Below are 17,948 nucleotides of genomic sequence, written 5' to 3' on the forward strand. Positions count from 1 at the left end.
AAGTGCAAGCGCTGCATTAAGCTGGGAGCAGCATAACACCTGGGACGGACGGAATCACAGGCCACCTGCCAACCCGGACGCCGAGAGACAGATATTCCTCCGATGATTAGACCCAGTCTGCTGCTCGCTTCCATGGGTTACTAGCACCGCAGCATACAGTGGATGGGCCGACTGCAAGTTCCCGGGAGAGGTCTAGCCCGTGGATCCTTCGAGCACGAGACGCCATTTCGCATGCGATCGCTGTGCTTTGCTAGAGGCGAATCAAGCTGCCAATGACTTTTCCTCCCACGCGTGACCTACGTTCGGTGGAGAGCGAACAGCTGTCTCAAACCAACGCCTTTTGGAACCTTTTCCCAAACTTTGGCCTGGTCCCCCTTTTGGCTGAGCTTCCAACGCCATCAGATGTCTCTGTACTCATTGGCTATTCTATTTCTGGATATGTGCGCCATGCACGGCAGCTGCAATTGGGATGTCGGAGTCGTGCTGATTGGTGCCCTCGAAAGTGTCGTCTGTTTCAGAGTATGTGAGCGCCTAACAGCCAATCATGCTCGCCCATCGCAACCAGCCACGTGAGTTGGGCCGTTTTGGTCTGTGAAGCACCTCACCTCAAGACGGCGCTTCCGGCTTTGATGAGCCTCAGGCAGGAATACTGCCTGGATTGACAGCCTGAGGCCAAAGCGGCGCCCCGCCATGCCCTGCTTGCAAGGCCCGACGTTGAGCCGATAGCGAGCTATCCGTTCATCACTCAAAAAGATGGAACGTCATTGCCGCCGGGTCAGTTTTTTATTCTTTCACAGCAAAATTCAGCATCGGGCTTGGAGCTCTCAACAGCCACGACCGACATCATTGGAGGTTAAATAGACTCTGTCAGAGCTCCGAGGAGGCAAGGCAGAAGATGGGGGGAAAAAACGCTGATCAACTTTGATCAGATCATACCAAAGGTGAGAAATAACTCGCGACGAGCAAAAATTATAGCCGTCCTTTGAGCCTTGCATGATGAGATTTTTTTTATTGGAGCTGTCTAAATTCCCCATGTTGAGACACTTTATTACCTTATACGCTTTGTCTGAAATCGCGCTCAAACACTTCTTCTGCCTCTGCGCATCTACTTAGTGCCTGGATTTTTTTGGCTAATTCGGAGACACAGATCAGATTCCCTCGTTCAACGACCGATTTCGACAAACGGAGGCGACGGCCCTCGCAACTCAATTAATTTTTTTTTTTCCCTTCTGATTTTTCTTGCTGACTTAAACATTCCCATTCTGTTTTGACCATTTGCGGCCCCACGTTTTCCCATAAGCATCCATCCATTTGACTGTCTCACCCGCTGAACCAATCCACTTCCACGTCGTGGAGCTCCCGTTCTACCTACCTAGTACCTACCAAGCTGCCCCACACTCGTCGTCACTTCACATCGCCATAAAACATCGTCGCAGCCATGGAGATTGCGAACGGCACAGGCGCGGCGCAAGCTGCGACTGCGACTGCTGGAGCAACCTCGACGGCACCCACTAATGGCGATGCTGGCTCCGGCGACTTCAAGCTCAAGTTTTGTACGGTTTGTGCGAGTAACCAGAACAGGTACGATAAGACAAAACTCTGTCATACCCCATCCCCCAGTCGAGTATCAATTAAGCTTCCTCCGTATACCGCGAAATGCCCGCACATGTCCATGGCCAAGCCAAAAACAAGTTCATGAGTTCCAAGGTTGACGCTGTCCCCCCAACAGATCAATGGTCTCCCACCTCCGCCTCGCACAGGCAAACTATCCCGTAATCTCCTTCGGCACCGGCTCCCTTGTCCGCCTCCCGGGCCCGTCAATCACCCAACCCAACGTATACCAGTTCAACAAGACGTCCTACGACTCCATCTTCAAGGAGCTCGAGTCCAAGGATACGCGTCTCTACCGGGCCAATGGCGTCCTTAACATGGTCGACCGCAACAGGCACGTCAAATGGGGCCCCGAGCGCTGGCAGGACTGGCAGGTCGGCATGCCGCGTCTCACCCATACCGAAGACCGTGGCAGCGTCGGCGTTGAGGGCGGCATTGTTGATATCGTCATCACCTGCGAGGAGCGCTGCTGGGACGCCGTCATCGACGACCTGATGAACCGTGGTAGCCCGCTCAACCGCCCTGTCCACGTCATCAACGTCGACATCAAGGATAACCACGAGGAGGCCAGCGTCGGCGGGCGCGCCATCCTGGACCTGGCCAACGCCCTCAACGCAGCTGCCACCGAGGAGCGCGAGGCGGTGGGCGCGGCTACATTTGATAGCGGCAGCGCGTCGAGTCGGGCGAGCTTCGATGAGAGGGTGCCGGATATCCTGGCCGCGTGGCAGGATCGGTGGCCGCACTTGCCGGCTGTATGGACTCTGGCTTGGTTTTGAGTCGTGTTGGACGGAGTTCCGGCGGCATATATGAGAGCGGTGGGAAACACATGCTCTCGCAGTCAAGATGAGAACCTGCGGGCGCTGCAGTATAAGGCCACGCTGTGTTCGCCAGTGTGGAGCTCGGAACCCTACGGGATACTGGTGTTTCACTCCAGGGCAGCACGGCTACGCCGATCACGATCCCGGCGCACGGGAGAGGACAAGGAAGTCGTGGCTAAAGATTGTGAGGAGGTTACGGTGCGCCTCGTTGCTGATCGGCACGGCTCCCCGGCGGCTCTCTATCATTTATCACAAGGCAGGATGATGCGAGGCCAGGATTCCCGAAACGAATTACAAGTCGTGGGGAGATGGAGCTTCAGTTTTATGTATGAACCAGACCTGCCAGGACGACCATCAGACGAAGGAAGTAGAAGAAGCAGCGTTGAAGTGGTGGAACGGGCACATGGCATTCGCATGCAAACGCACGGAAGGGAAGCCTTAGCCGAGATCGCAGTAGGAGGCGACGAGAGATTTTTGCAGATGCGGCTCCGCCAATGATGGATGAGACGGTGTTCACTTGGCCGTGTCATGGACGCGATTCATGAGGACAGATGAATGGGGCTTGCATCGAGAGCCAACTTCAGCCGGAAAGAGAGTTTCGGGAGAGTATACCCGCCCCCACACGCAGACGAACTATGAAGTAAAGATGCCACTAAAATCACAAATCCTGCTTTGGAATGAACAAGCCGTGCCGAACCCAATTTTGCCTCGTTGTGCTTCTGGCCGAGCGAGGAGGTTCACGGCTCGGAACTCTCGAGAGTTCAGTCACGTCCGCGTGCCGTTGCCGTTGGGCCCCTTTAAGCTATGGAGGCCATGTTTCGAGCTAGCCTTAGTCGGGGCAAGTTTCACGAAGCTTGAATATCCCGTCGTGGCCTTTACGATGTGGGAGTGTCGTGTGTGTCTTGCTGGAACGTGCCGGGGGCTCCCTCCCTTTCCACCATGAGAACTCGGTGCCAACGGCAGCCCTGCGGCTTTTCCATCTCTGGGGCTATCCGTACCGGGTGTGGGAAGAATATTGGCCCGTGAGATTTGTGAGATTCATTAGAGTCTAGACTGTGCCACGGACCGTGACGTTGCGTTGAAGACACTGCCTTCTAGAAGCCTTTTCCGGCTATAGCCTCCTGGTAGTTAACCGAGAGCACTACCGACATTACTGAGTGATAACCGGACTAAAGTGACTTTGGCGTCAGCTTGCGTCACTGCGCGTAAAACAGTGGTCGAAATGCCTTCCGGCTAGACGGCAACTTCTGACTAATATGGCGCGACGTTTTGCGCACACATTGGCGTTATCATTGCTGGTATAACTCTGGCCCACATGCAGATTTTGGTTCCCGGTATAGCAAGCGCCCCAAGAATCCAATCTCAACGAAGACTGTCTAGGGCTCGCCGCTCTTGGTGGAGGGGAAATGGCAAATCCTACGCATCAGCAGATTACAGGCGGATGAACCGGACAGTCAAGGGCTGGCAAGTTTTGGAGCGGTCGGGGATGCGTACGCGAACCCGCGAATACTCGTGTAACTCAACGAACATCCGGCGAGGCCTTCTCAGCCCGTCGAATGTTGGATGGCATGGCTAAGCTTCATTCCCGTCTCAGGGTGGGCAACGGGAGGGGTTTATGCGCTCAGATGGTACCTTGCAATGTCACAAGTCCCTCACCTCGTGAACGGGTATCTCCCACCCTGGAGCGTCTGGCTCGGGAGGGTGAGCACAACCATTACCGAATCTGGATGTGCTCGAATGTTGCCGTGAGGATGCGTGTAGTTTAGTAGGGGAAAAGCACTGACAGCCGGATGATCCCGGCGGTAACGATGCTGGCCTGAGAGCATCGCCAGCGACGGAGGCCAACGCCCTCGAGATGGGTGCCAAACTGCGGATCTGGATCTTGAGGAATGGATCCCGCTCCGTGGTCCCAAGAGGGCTGGAACAGTCGAGACTCTGGTGAGCAAAGTGTTTGTCGAACCAAAGTGGGAAGCGCAGGGCGGGCAAGATGAGATGTAATCTTAGGTGCAATAAAACGATGCATGGGGGCCGGCGAGGTTTACGCACCGGTTGTCCGGGCAGATGAACCAGGCACAAGAAGAGGTAGCGGCGGCTGAACGGTGTGCCTGCATGGGGCACCCCGTCCTGGAGGTATGAGATAGCAGAGCACTCATCGGCATCAAGGAAAAGCATGTCCTCGAGATGGGGCTGTTTCTGAGCACGCATTTTCCTGCCATTCATGGCTACGCGCGCCTTAGAGTCTTGCCTTAGAAGCCGGTGAAAGCAGAGCCTAGAGTCTGGGGTTGTCTGGGCCGTTCGCTTGCGTAGCAGCGTAGGGCGGAATCTGAAGCGCAGAGACGGACGACAGGCAACGGTGACAGCTTGTCAAGGGGCTGCAGAGAAAGCTAATGCCTCGTCTTGCCACGCTCATAAGCCAGCATCCCGCGGTCTTGACAGGGTACGGAGTACGGATACAATACCTACACCGTAGATTATCGAGCTGGGTCCGGCACCCCCTTGCGCAAGGATGCAAGCAAATCGCATCTCCACCATGCTTAAAATCTATCCATGTCAGTAAGGCCAGGGGGATGGAGGCAAGCCGCAAGTCACGTTTCTTGTCCGGATATGCCCATGCCCATTGCCCAAAGCTCTGCGAGGCCCTTGTCGTCGTCTCCAATTCTTGTCCTATTTCCCACAGACACTGCCACTGTCGAATGACAGGCTGTGCCCTGGAGCAAATCCACCTTTGACTTTTGCTGCTAGCGCGCGCCAGGTGTGATGAACCAATGGGTAGTGGAAAGGCCGCGCCATCACGGCATGGGTAGACATTTGCTCAGGGTTGACGGAGGGTGCGTTGGTTCTGATCTGGGCCTGCAGAGCTATATGAACGGGGACTGGTTTCTGAAAGTCCATTTTCCGTAATAAAGAGGACAAGATGTCGATGTGCAGTGGACGTGGGAGTGTGTAGATGGATAGATGAATGAATCCAATCATGATGCTGATGATGATGTGGAGGAGAGACATGGGCAAAAACACCAGGTTGGAATGTTTACGTTAGGTACGGATCGTAGGTATGTGCAGCTGAAAGATGCGGGAGAAGCCATCAAGTACAAATTGTCTTTCGGCAATGACGGTCTTGCAAAAGAGACAGGACCACTTCCTTGCCGCTGCCGAATGGGTGATAGGATTTGTGGATGAACCCGCGAATCGTTCATAGCCTACCGGCACGGTACGTACAACATCAAAGTAGCAGTGGTTGTGGTTACCCTCATGATGAACGATGTACAGCTCCTGATCCTGATTTTGTGCCTGCCAATACCCGCGTAATGTGGTAGCGAAACCCACCTGCCCATTAAGACAGCGATGGCGCAGCAAGATGGGAATCAGGAATCCACGCCCCAAATTTCTCGTCCAGGACCTGATTCCCAAAGGTTGAATGAATACCTACTGGCTCATTACTCTATCCGGAGTAAAGTATGTCCTGAATCGTGCCGTGTCTTTGAATTTGTCTCGTTCAAAGATCATTGTGTCTCATCCCCTTTGCAGACTTTGCCAATCATGCCGGAGGACACACTTAGGGAAACCTCTAGGTACCCGCCATTTCAGCTGGTCTGGGGATGGATGAGGACTAGGGAACCTGCGGCGCGGACATTCCAAGGTGGAAACCAACATGTAGGACGACGATACTTCAGCCAAGGCGATAGGCTTCTCTCTTCCGGTATCCACCAGGGTTAGCTTGTTTTGACCGATTTCTGGCTTTGTGCCAGTGCCATTGTGGGAGCTGCCCGACCATGACTCCTGGAACCTCAACTCGAATCACTTTAGCAAGTTTGGGTTGTTCTCTGAGGTTGAGGGCCGTCGACGACAACTCCTGTCTCTCCCTCCAACGTGGAAGAAGAAACGAGTGTTTGGTGCGCGGTGATGATCAGAGCTGCTTCCCTCCATCAGCTGGGACGGCGCCATCATATGGACGGGATGATGGTTTCGCATCAGTGGCTGTGCTTATACATATGCATTGGGCGAAGAGCTGGACGGGATGATAACATACGAAGTATCCGTGCTCTGCCGGCTATCACCACCAGTGACTATTATGCGTCGATCGTCAAAGTCATGAATGATCATACACAATGTGGACGGAGTCGGGACGTGGGCATTGGAGCGAGTGGCCCCCAACATGATCCCCGGAGGTGACCCAAAAGAGATTGATCATCGCTCAACCTGGTGGAGAGTCGCATTATCATCATGGGCAATTTCACAAGTACAGAGTACAGAGCACCGCGCGATGCATTCTCCAGCATCGATCGGGTGTCTCTTCCAACCTTACTATGTACATACCTAGGAAGTCCCCCGAAGGGCCCCAGACACACCAGGGTACAAGTCTACAAGAGGATCAAGACATGACAACGGCGGGCTGTGTTCTCCAGCGTCATTTCCCCTCCTCCACCCCCTTACCCCTTCCCGGCAGCGGCCCCCTTCCCATTGCACTAAGGTTGCCGTGTGTGCGTGCGTGCCTCCCACCCACACCACCCCATGGACATGCCCATTCTTTTTGAGGTGCGCGTCCTCGACTCCTCGTCCTCCCGCGCCCCATCCCTCCCTCCAGCAACTACGAACAGCGCTAAGGACAAGCTCCAGCGCCCAGAGCAGTCCACCATTACTGCAATTACTGCCCGCAACCTTTATCAGTGCGTCTACGGAGTACCTTATCTACTAACGGATGGTGCCTAGGTACCTTACCTTAGCCTAAGCGACTCGCGGGTCCTCCACTTGTGGCTTTCCACAGCAAACACGTCGCAAAAGTACATTGACCGAGATGGTTCGTGGCCCAGATTCCCCCAAAATCCACTGGACTCACTCTTCCGTTCACCCTCCTTTTACCCAACCCCCAGCAGCTCCTCTTCCGCTCCGTCCATTGGTCGAGGCATCCCAGCCAGTCACCTCGACGTTTCATGCCTCACCACCTCCGTCGCGGATTCTGCTCTTTTTCTGCGTCTCTACGTCGTTTGCTTTGCTGCATGCGCTGCGTTGCTCTCTGCCCTCAGCTTTGCCTTTGGTCTTTCAACCTTTCTTTCCACACTACCTTGTCTTATTCTATTTCGGCTACGCCCTGTCTCTGCTGCAATTGCACCTAACCGCTTTGCAGCTTGTCCCACTGCTTCTCTGCATCCGCCACTCGTCAGAATATCCCCTTTTGCCACGACATTCATCATCCCGCCCTGCCATGCCGTGTCGCATCCGCTGTCTGTCTTTACATTGATGCTGAAAGACACTGACCGGGAGAAGCCAGAACCCCCTTCTTCCTTCCACGCCCCTCTGCCGCGATATCTCAATACAAAAATCCTGCGACACATTCCTCGACCTTCTCCAATACTTTTTTTTTTTTTTTTTAAATCCGCCACCCATCTTTAGACCTGAACCACAGGCAGTCCAGTCCGCACACCCAACCTTTAACCGACGTACCCCAAAAACAGAGAGCGAGAAACAGGTCCTGCGACAATACGTATTTAGGTTGGCTAGTGGGTTTTCGCCTTGGTTTTGGGTACGAGCGTATACCTGGTTGGATTAGCATTCTGTCACACGTCAGGCGAGTGTGTGGCACCAGGAGGAAGAGAGGTCCTGTTACTGCTGCCCCCGAGCGAATTGAAAGACCCGATACTCGACCTCGACCTCGTCGTTGACCTCGACCCTCCCTTTGTTCGCTGCGCCGCGTCTCTGTTCTTTCGACAGCCTGCCGCCCTTTTACGCGCGAACACGGCCGCATACGAAACTTGTCTAGGTCTACCATGAATGGTCGCAATGCGCCCCTCTCACCTGTCTCTCTAGGTGGAAGCGAATGGCCTGTTGGCAAATACCCGAACATTAACGACGACCCGTACGCAAAGAATCGCGGCAACATCGTATCACCCCCAAATTCAGGAGGCTCCAACGGGGCGATGAATGGTGCTTTCCCCCCCGGTCCCCGGAGCGCCGGCGGTCCCTCACCACCGCCATCTGTCGGCCGATCTAGCAATGGCACCAACATGTATGCGAGGAGCGAGAGCGGACGGAGCATCCGCGAGGAGCAGGCCGAGGGCATACTGGGCGAACACTATGTCGCTTTGAAGAATTACCTGAATGGCGGTTCAGGGGGTAAACCAACGCCGCCGAATAAGGCTCGCGACAAGCTGTTGCGCTTATCGTCTGTCCAGTTTCTCGAACTCAGTACCGATGTCTTTGACGAACTGCTGCGGAGACAGTCTCTCGGTCGCCGTCCTTCGGGTCCTGGCGGTCAGGGGCCACCCCCTTATCTGCTACCCGAATCCAACTTCCATCCTAAACGCAACCAGGCGAGGCAAAAACTGTCATCTCTTGGCCCCCCGCGATTTCGTGATCTGGCGACTGATGTCTTCTGCGAATTGGAGAGGAGGTTTCCCCGCTTTGCCGCTGGAGACATCCCAAGAGTGGGTAGCCCCGTATCGGTCCGCTCGCAGGCCACAGTCAACGGGAATGGCTATCCCCCCCGGAGTCAAAGTCGGATGAGGCGACCCTCTGATGCGAGTTCCATGAGAGGAGGACCACCACCACCCGATCCCTACGGGGTGCCTCCCTCCCCGGGTATGCCTCCCAATGGCGACTACAATCGGCCGATGCAGAAGCAATTCCAAAGCAACACGATCGTGCCGAACAAAAGTACAATGGTGGAAGAGGACGATGATGGCAGCCCGAACGAAGATGAAGAAGCCTTCGGCCTCGAACGAACCGCGACTAACCGCAGCAAGAGAAGCGAAGTCACGGAGCGGAGCGGGGTGGCATCAGAGGTGATCTTTACCCAAAATAATCTCGTATCGAGTGGAGATGTTAACAGCTATGGCAGGCCGACAAGAAGCTTTTGGATGAATACCAAACTCAAGTACGCGACCTGCAGGAAAAGCTTGACGGTATGGAGGATGCCATGAAGAAGAAGGACGACGAGTTGAACAATGTCCTGGACGGGGAGAGATCACGGTCAACAGCCGCGAATATGGAGAAGAAGGAATTCGGCGATCTCCGTCTCGGCCTGGAGAACAAGCTCGCGGAGGCTCAAGATCTTAACGCGTCTTTGAAGCAGGAGTTGGATCGCATGCGAGATGAACACGCCAACGAGTCCCGGCAATTAAGAGACCAGATGGACGAAGTGCGACAGTCTAGTGCAGCTGCGGGTGCCATGAATTCCGGCAACGCGGACAGGGAGCTGCAGATGGAAAATCAAAAACTCCGCCAATCCCTACAGGAGCAGCAACAGGTCACGGAAGAGGCTCGACGCGAGGCTCGGGAGTTCCTCCGTGAAATGAAGTTGCTTTCACAACAGAGCGGGTCAACCTGGCAAAAGCAGGAGGAGCTGGAGAAGACGATCGAGCAATTGGAAGCAGAGGTTCGCGACTGGCGTAACCGATACGCGCGGACAAAAACTCAGCTTCGCAGCATGCGTGCTTCCTCACTTGGACTGACCGTCGAGCAAGATGCCGCGAAGTACATCAGAGAGAAGGGATTTGCACAGGACGGAGGTGCAGTTAAGGATGTTCACGTCACCAAGTTCCAGATTGCCATCGACGAACTTCTCCAGCGCGCGCGCGCGGAGAACCCGGACACAGTCATTGACGCTATGAAGCAAGTTGTTGTCAGCGTTCGCCGCATTACTAAGGATATCGACGAGGGGGTCGCTAGCAACGAGGAGCTCATGCAGCAGCGTTCCAAGCTCAAGGGCAAGATCTCCTCTACGGCCAACCACCTCATCACGACGTCCAAAAACTTTGCTTCGTCGGCAGGCATAACGCCAGTTTCTCTGCTTGATGCCGCCGCCACTCACCTGGTTGCAGCTATTGTCGACCTCCTTCGAGTGGCAAAGATTCGATCCACGCCCGCTGGCGAGCTCGAGGATGAGGATGATGGCACAATCACACCCGTTGACTCGACCGGTTTCTTCTCCCCTAGAACTGCTTCAAGACAGGAGTCAATAATCCAGGAGTCGTTGCCGCCACTGGGACAAGCACCAGCACCGTTCCGTGGACTTGGTGGTGGCCGAACCAGCATGGACTCCTCCGCCTACAGCCCCATCAACTCCCCACGCCAATCCGCAGAAGCTTACAACCAGTCTCGGGGAGCCAACGGTATGAACGGAATGGGTGGTTTTGCGGGCATGAACCAAAATGGGCCAGCCAATGGCTACGGTAACGGCATGAGACAGCAAGACAACCGGGCTGAGGACCTCAAGATCTACCTCGAGGACCAGACCGCGATCTTGGTTCAGAATATCCAGAACCTGGTCGGCTCTATCCGAAGCGATGCTGCCATCAACCAGATCACATCCGAGATTAATGGTATCGTAGAAGTCGTCGACAAGGTCATTTCCGAAACCGAGGTATCTGGCAACGGCGGCATGATTCCCCGACTCGTCGCTTGCCGGGACCGACTCTTGGAAGCCAGCGACCGCGGCATGGACATTGATCGCGGACAGGACGTCGGTGCCATTGGGCGTAACGATCGCGAGTGGAGGATGTGGACGCAGACCCTGCCGCCAATTGCTTTCGAAATCGCTCGGGAAACCAAGGAACTGGTCCAGCGCGTGGACCGAATGGCCAACAACGGAGACGACGACTTTTCATAAACTGATTTCCGAGGCCCTGCGTTGGAGTGTTACGACCACTGGAGGGCCGCAGAATCACCGCCAACTATAACCTTTTTCGAGGATGCGCATAATCTTGAAACGACAACACAACCCTCTCTTCCACTAGTGAAAGAGAGTTTTGATACCCCTGCTGTCCTTGGGGCGGCTTTGCTTCCATTTATGGGTTCTGCGAGGTTTGAGACGTTGACGAGGACGAATAAGAGGTCTACTTCTTCTCTTCCCTTCCTTGTTACTCACGTATATGTATACACACACGGCTACTGGAGGGCAGACGCAGCCCCAGACCTGATTTTTTTTTAGAATGGGGCCTGCTCGGTCTCATAACAACCTTGGGGCGTTTAATTCTTCTCAAGGAGTTCTTGTACGCGAAGCATGAGAGAATGGGATCTGAGGACACTTTGACGGAGGGTTTTCTTTCTTACGTCACGTGAATGAGTCGAGGAAAGAATGGGGAAGGGGGTCCTTGGGAGTCCTGCTCCCCCTTGTTCCCTTACACACACCTGGCTATGTAATTCAGAAGGGGGACCGGGGGTTTTGCCAAGGACGTTTTCGGTGATGGCGATGAACAAGACAGGATAGCCCTTTTGAAAGTATAGCTAATGCTAAATGTGCCCCGCGAGGCATGAGTACAATCTCGAGATTCTGCTTTGATTGATATGGGGAGTGAAGTTAGAGGAAAGGTGGGGATGTCGGGCGGACCCCGAGGCAGGTTATTGAGCACGAGGGCAAAGCTTATAGATTGGGAATTCGGGCACATGATATCCACATTACACCGTCCATTGTCGAGCTGATTAACGGCTTTCCACGTGGCGACGCGGCGGCGGCGGCGCGGACGAACCGGTGCGGGGAAGGGGGCCTGCTGAGAGTTTCTCAACAGCGGACTGTACAAAACTTTGAAGTCGGTGTTGCGGGGAAGGTGATGGGATCCTTGCCCCTTCTTTTTTTCCCTGTTGATCGCCTTAGAATCTCGAGCTACTTGGCAGCAGCGGTGGTTTCGTATTCCCCGAATCTCCCGAGGTCTTTAGTATCGTCGTGGAAGCGTCGTTGCCACGGAGGGCCCGCTGCCCAGGTTCATCCCTTGAAAGTGGGGAGGAAAGAGAGAGGGAAAGAGGGGGAGAGGGAAGTTCTGGTTGACAGCCGTTCTCTTTTCTTCCCCCGGAACAGATAACTTGCGAGCATTTGCGAGCAAGGGTGTAGGCAAAACCCGTTTTCATGTGCCGTTAACCCTGTTGCTCGCCGTCGTTCCGTGTGGTAAGATCACCAACCATGGCGTTCGATTAGAATATCGCGGATGGCTGCTAGTCCAGTAGGGCTGACGCTTCGCCAAGGTTGGATGTCAGGCCTGGCTTCGAGGTTGGTGGTTGGGTTTATCTGGCATGGCCTGGCTCGTCTTCATCGGGGTTCCGCCCCAGCTTTTCCCTTGTGTTGTTGGTTGCTCCCGGTTCGTGCTGCGTGCGTACTACTGCAAGTGTCAGCTTACTTCCGCTTTACTCGTTCTATGCTTTAGGGAGTCCGATCCTGATCCAACGGGCCAATGGATCGATCTCGTTCCCTTCCCCTTTCCCTTGTTGGCTTACGACGGTCCTTGAAATCATTGGAGAGCTGGTCGGTAACGCTAAACTGTGGCCCAGCCCCAATGTTTCTTTGCTGGACAGCTGGTTTGGGCGAGGAGTGAGACCGACTGATGGTATATGTTGAACAGACGCCCTCGTTCTCTCCATCACCGGAAAGTACTCATCGTCTTCACAAAAAGCCGATTGATTTTTGGTGATGAAATCCGCTCTGTCTCGCGATTGTGATTACTGAGCCGTCTAGGATCCGACACCCGCGATCCTTGGTTTGGAACCCGATGGCTTGCTGGAACCCGCCTCCCACCAATTCACATAATGTCCAAGAAACCACCCGTGGCCAACTTGATGTCGCTTCGAATACCTCAGTGATGGAGACTATCGCGATCTCAGGTGAGGAGACCGCCGCCACGACAGATGTGTCGAGAAAAGAGCCGCACCTCCTTGGCCTGCCCCTTGAGATCCGCCTACAGATATATGGCTGGATCCACGCGGCACACCCGGTACAGCACGCGCAGCTCGCGCCGTGGTATCCGAACCCAATACATAGTGTGTACTTCCTAGGGCCTGTCAACCCCCCCGGAGTGGAAACTGAGGATCTTGCCGTACCAGGGAAAATCGTGACAGTCATTGACGGCCCCGCGAGAGAGTACAATCACTCCAACTCTAATCAGAAGCATGAAGAGCCGCCGCTGCTGTCGCCAAACCGTCCCATCTCAGGTATTCCCTCAGCGCTCCTGGGAACCAACAGGCAAATCTACAACGAGTGCCGTTGTCTTCCCTTCCACGCCAACGAGTTCGTCTTCGTCAACTGGTTCTCTTCGGGGCTCTGGGCGGCGCGAGCATTCACACGCGGCCTTCGGCCGTGGCAGCGGGATGAAATGCGATGGGCACGGCTTGAGATGCTCGGGCGGGACTTCACGGGCCCGACGCTCAAGGAGTGGATCGAGCTGTGCGGCCACTGGACCTCTGGGCTGCGGGGGCTGAGGCTTAAGATCCTGATCGGGGGTGGGATATTCGAGCCCACAGCTCCGTTTGCCGCACTAAACAACAATGCAGAGGCCCAGGCTATGGGGTTGGGCTCTATAACGACACGGCCGGATCCCAGGCTTGAGTGGATCGAGGAAGGGCTCCGGAAATTGGAGGCGTTGAGAAGGCTGGAGGTCGAGCTGTCGGTGCTGGATTGGGGGGATGGGGAGAAGGTCGAATGGTGTACAGAACTTGGGAAGATGTTGAACGTCGGGAGAGAGGGAGAAGAGGGCATCGTCGTTGTGAGATGTGTTGAGAAGCTTGAGGAGGACCGCGGGCCAAAAAGGCAAGTCTGTGAAGGCATCGCGAAGAATTGAGCCCCTGCTGAGTTTGCTTCAAGCATCGATTAGAATATCTGGCTTTCGGGGTAACAGCTGTTAGCCATTGACTGCCAGATTTTGGAAGACGAAAGACGAAAGATGGGTCCGATCGGCTGGGTGCCGTGATGAGGATGAAGTCGAATGGGGTGGTCGCCACGCAGTTAGGGGCCAGCCATTCAGGAGATGCAGTTAGGAGTATAATTTCAGATACGATTTTAATCCAGGTTTGGGTTGATGGGGATGATCCCTCAATTTTCATTGAATGCTCAGGTTATCCTATCAACATACCTGTGGTGAAAGAGGCACAACATCCACTCTTCAAGGACAGAGGTAGGTGCGATTATTTGTTCCTTCCTTCCTTCCATCTGAGGTTGCCCCATTGCCGCTGCACCTTCCCCTTCACTCAGCTTCTTTGAAAAAAATCCCAGCTGCTTTTCTTCTTCTTCCTTTTTTCTCTTCAAAGCAGCCAGCCGTCTGCCAACAAGAAATCTTATTGTCCTCCTCCACCTCCCGACCTCACTCTTCTCTTGGACCCTCGACTTGGCCGTTCAGACATCATCTTCTTGTGCCCATTGCCTACTTGCTACCTTACACAACATCTTCAACCTACAGGACACCGACGATTCCTATTTGCAACGTTCAGTCCATCAGCTGCTTGGGCCGATTGACAACAGGAAATTTCTTGCCATCCCCTTACTACCTAGGTAGTACGACATCTCTGATCAACGTGGATGTGAAGGGTAACTAATCAGGTCACAATCAAGATTTTCCGTGATCTCGTCAAGGGGATCGCATACATTTTCTTTGGAACACATCACGAGAGCTTCCTATTCAACGCAAACAAACCCTCGTGAACTATCTGGTAAGTAAAGAAAATTTCCAACAGTTCTGAATAAATACTTACCTTGCCCAGTAACAATGTGCGGTCACGTTATGCGCGGTCGCTTCACCCCTCGCTGCCCCGAGCTCAGCGTCGATTACTCTACCGCCTGGTCTCCCCAGGTCCGCATTCCGGTCCTCATCCTTATCACCCTTTTCTTCATGTGTATGCATCCGGCTGTTGCCAATGCCACCAAGCGCGCCATCTGGATGGTCGTCAAGCCCATTGCTCTCCTCATCGGCTACTTCTCTGTTGCTATCGTCCGCACCTTGATCTTCGCCTTCATTGATGGACCCAATATGGTTGTCACGGTCCTTACTCCAGATAAGCGCAACGGCATCGACTTCCTCGACATCGATGTCGAGAACAACACCAAGCTCAATGCCATCTGGAGCCGTCTCCACACTGAGGAGGAGTGGGTTCCTGGTGGCGTCTTCGACAAGAAGTACAAGCCCTTCCTGCCTGCCAGAAATATGAAAATGGCTGGCCCTCGTCAGAAGAAGGTCATGACCCGCGACCGTGGCCTGTCTTGCTAGGTTGAGTTTGCTTGGGGGCGCATTGTTAAGTCGATAAACAAAGACACTGTGGAGGAACTGGATCTTCTGAGGAACCGGACCTTCTGCTTGGCGACTGTCATCGACTTATTCGACCGTCCAACTATTCAACTTTTCAGTGGTATAACCAAAAGTGGTATGAGACACGACTGAATGAATCTATGGCCGTGGGGGTTTCTATTGGGGAGATTCGGGATTGGTATGACCTCGCGATTCATATGCGAGCCACTAACCCTATTATCTTGGGTGTCTACTAATCACATCGGATGCTCGACAACGGAGATATCTGCAATGGACTTGGTGGTTCTGCGCTGGATGATACGGATAGATTGGGGATTTCATAACCGTCTTGGAGCCAGAACAGGATAGAGAGAGATACCCATGGCCGTGCGAGCTAATGAAGCTCTCGACCATTAGACGTTGGTCAAGATAGGGGTCCTGACGACTCAGATGGGATAGAACGATATTGAGACTCTGATACATTGCGAATTGATCTCTCGTGTCGCGGCTCGGTGCGGTTTAGTGTTCAGTCAGACTGGGGAGAGATGTGACGTTGAAATGGACATCCACCCAGCGCGGAAAGGTCCCGCTAGTGTACAGGGAACTATCATGAGACATTGGCCAATCGGAGCATGGCGGCGAGCGTCTGTCGTCTCTGCTTTATGACTCTCTAGCAGCTCGTCTTGGAAAACGCTGCCCCATTGCACGCAGCATTTGTAATACAATTTCTTCTTCGTGAAAGTCTGCCATCTTAGGTTTTGGTTTCCTGTGTCCTCGTCGGTCAGTTACTTCAAAGGAGAGTTTACTGTAGGATTGAGAGTATAGAGGCTCCTTGCTTCTCGCAGCCGTGTAGACATCTGTAGTTACAACGCGCACAAGCCTACTGCTGAATGCTTCCCTTCCGCGAGTATAATCCCGAAGTCTGAGTCAACTCAACAGAAACCGAGGGATTTTGCACCTCTGGGTAGTGATTCGCGAAGCTCCGCATACTGACTTCCGCTAGACCCCGTCAAGCTGCCGCTAAACCATGTGACTTCGCGCCAGTCTCGCACCAAGCGCATGCCCCTCTCGTCCCCGACATCCGCTTCAGCCCGCCCCGCACTCCCCTCACCCCCCGGCCGTGACTCACGTCCCCCCCGGTCACCGCTGCAAGTGCATTATCTTTGTCTCGTTCCAATTTGGATACCGCGTTCAGTGACGCGTGCCTTCATGTTGTATTTTTTCAAACGGCGGGTTGGGTGGTAGAGAACGGCGTCCGGTTGGTAAGGTAGTCGTTTTTATGCGTAGTTTTGTGTCATGTGGTTTTCGAAGGGTGGGAAGGTGCCACTAGTTAAGTACATAAAGACGGGAGGATCCCGCGTTACATGCGTTTCAGGCGACTAAATTGCTGACTCCTCACACATCAGAACATTCTGAGGAACTGATTTCTTTACAACACTTACACGTGGGATTGGGTCGTACTGTCCTTTTCCCATTTTCCCTTACTCTATTTTTTTTTCCTCACAAGAAGACGGCCTATTAGACGTCGACGGTGCCTGAAAGCTTGTCCCATTGAGTTCGAATCCCACTCAACGTTTGAAGGACAGTCTGACGTCACACTATCACCGTCACTGCCGGACCGCTCGCGTATAGCCTCACCCACGCATTTCAGTCCAGAGAATAGCCGAGATGGATGCCCGATGCCAATGCGGTGCCGTGTCATTCAAGACGCCACTTCCGCAACCTCTACGTCTCTACATTTGTCATTGTGAAGAATGGCATGTTTAATGACCCGAGCTCCTTTATCAATGGCGACAGCAACGCAGTCATACTGACTTGTGCCCTCTTTGGTTTCTAGTAAGAGGCAAACAGGTTCCGCGTTCGGAACGTCTGCAATCTTTCCCAAATTCAAGCTACCAAAGGCTGATTTGATGGGTGTCTACGCGTGAGTCTCCGCACATACAGACCAAGGATGCAAGGACGATTTTTGCAAGTCACGGGAAGTGAGGGCGAGTCTTTGGAGCGTGATAGTGAGAAGTTGTGAAGGATCCAATTCCGTTGCTGACCTATGGACATGTAGGAGGCCGACTGCTTCCGGCGCCACGCTGTATTGGTGAGTTGTCATCTCCGATTCGGAACCTGAGGGGTGTTTTGCTGATTTTTTGTGATAGTTACTTTTGCCGAAACTGCGGGACGCGACTGATCCACGCCACGCCGGTGAGTTTACGCAGAGCGCGGGACCCGGGTGGACATATACTAAAGTTGAGGACATCAGGATAAGAACGTCGTGTCCGTCAAGGGCGGCTGCATCGACGGCCTCGACTGGAAGACGGCCGTCCACATCTGGACCAAAAACGCCATGGTCCCTATCCCCGAGGGTGCGGAAAATCACCGTGAGGAAGCTGAATACACTGATTATGGTGATCAACAAGAGGCGCTCGATCAGCCGACTGACCTGCGCGGGAGCGGTGGAACCCCAGAAACGATATCATTTGATGGCCGTTGTGAATTGAGCGGCACGTTGAAACCCGCCGTTCCCTGATAGTTGAGGCGGAGGCCGTGTCAT

At 54.0% G+C, this 17,948-nt stretch overlaps 6 protein-coding genes across 6 annotated transcripts; 5 read left to right on the plus strand and 1 right to left on the minus strand.

Moving 5' to 3' along the window:
* Window positions 1-1,438: 1,438 nt before the first annotated feature.
* Window positions 1,439-2,387, plus strand: CORC01_08002 (RNA polymerase II subunit A domain phosphatase SSU72; the record flags this gene model as incomplete). The annotated part of the gene is made up of 2 exons (XM_022619637.1): window positions 1,439-1,581; window positions 1,730-2,387. 2 exons carry the CDS (start codon window positions 1,439-1,441, stop codon window positions 2,385-2,387), a joined length of 801 nt encoding a protein of 266 aa, XP_022473841.1.
* Window positions 2,388-4,191: 1,804 nt separating this feature from the next.
* CORC01_08003 (uncharacterized protein) lies at window positions 4,192-4,649 on the minus strand (the record flags this gene model as incomplete). Its single annotated transcript, XM_022619638.1, has 2 exons — window positions 4,192-4,347; window positions 4,476-4,649. The coding sequence occupies 2 exons, from the start codon at window positions 4,647-4,649 to the stop codon at window positions 4,192-4,194; spliced, it is 330 nt and encodes a 109-aa protein (XP_022473842.1).
* Window positions 4,650-8,191: 3,542 nt separating this feature from the next.
* On the plus strand, window positions 8,192-11,031 carry CORC01_08004 (uncharacterized protein; the record flags this gene model as incomplete). Its single annotated transcript, XM_022619639.1, has 2 exons — window positions 8,192-9,205; window positions 9,262-11,031. The coding sequence occupies 2 exons, from the start codon at window positions 8,192-8,194 to the stop codon at window positions 11,029-11,031; spliced, it is 2,784 nt and encodes a 927-aa protein (XP_022473843.1).
* Window positions 11,032-12,991: 1,960 nt separating this feature from the next.
* On the plus strand, window positions 12,992-13,966 carry CORC01_08005 (uncharacterized protein; the record flags this gene model as incomplete). The annotated part of the gene is made up of 1 exon (XM_022619640.1): window positions 12,992-13,966. One exon carries the CDS (start codon window positions 12,992-12,994, stop codon window positions 13,964-13,966), a length of 975 nt encoding a protein of 324 aa, XP_022473844.1.
* A 921-nt stretch (window positions 13,967-14,887) lies between these two features.
* On the plus strand, window positions 14,888-15,385 carry CORC01_08006 (uncharacterized protein; the record flags this gene model as incomplete). The annotated part of the gene is made up of 1 exon (XM_022619641.1): window positions 14,888-15,385. The coding sequence occupies one exon, from the start codon at window positions 14,888-14,890 to the stop codon at window positions 15,383-15,385; it is 498 nt and encodes a 165-aa protein (XP_022473845.1).
* A 1,772-nt stretch (window positions 15,386-17,157) lies between these two features.
* On the plus strand, window positions 17,158-17,924 carry CORC01_08007 (glutathione-dependent formaldehyde-activating enzyme; the record flags this gene model as incomplete). The annotated part of the gene is made up of 5 exons (XM_022619642.1): window positions 17,158-17,164; window positions 17,255-17,327; window positions 17,463-17,495; window positions 17,554-17,599; window positions 17,658-17,924. 5 exons carry the CDS (start codon window positions 17,158-17,160, stop codon window positions 17,922-17,924), a joined length of 426 nt encoding a protein of 141 aa, XP_022473846.1.
* Between the last annotated feature and the right edge of the window lie 24 nt (window positions 17,925-17,948).

This window comes from Colletotrichum orchidophilum (assembly GCF_001831195.1).
Source record: "Colletotrichum orchidophilum strain IMI 309357 chromosome Unknown Scaffold_66.1, whole genome shotgun sequence".
Lineage (NCBI taxonomy): Eukaryota > Fungi > Ascomycota > Sordariomycetes > Glomerellales > Glomerellaceae > Colletotrichum > Colletotrichum orchidophilum.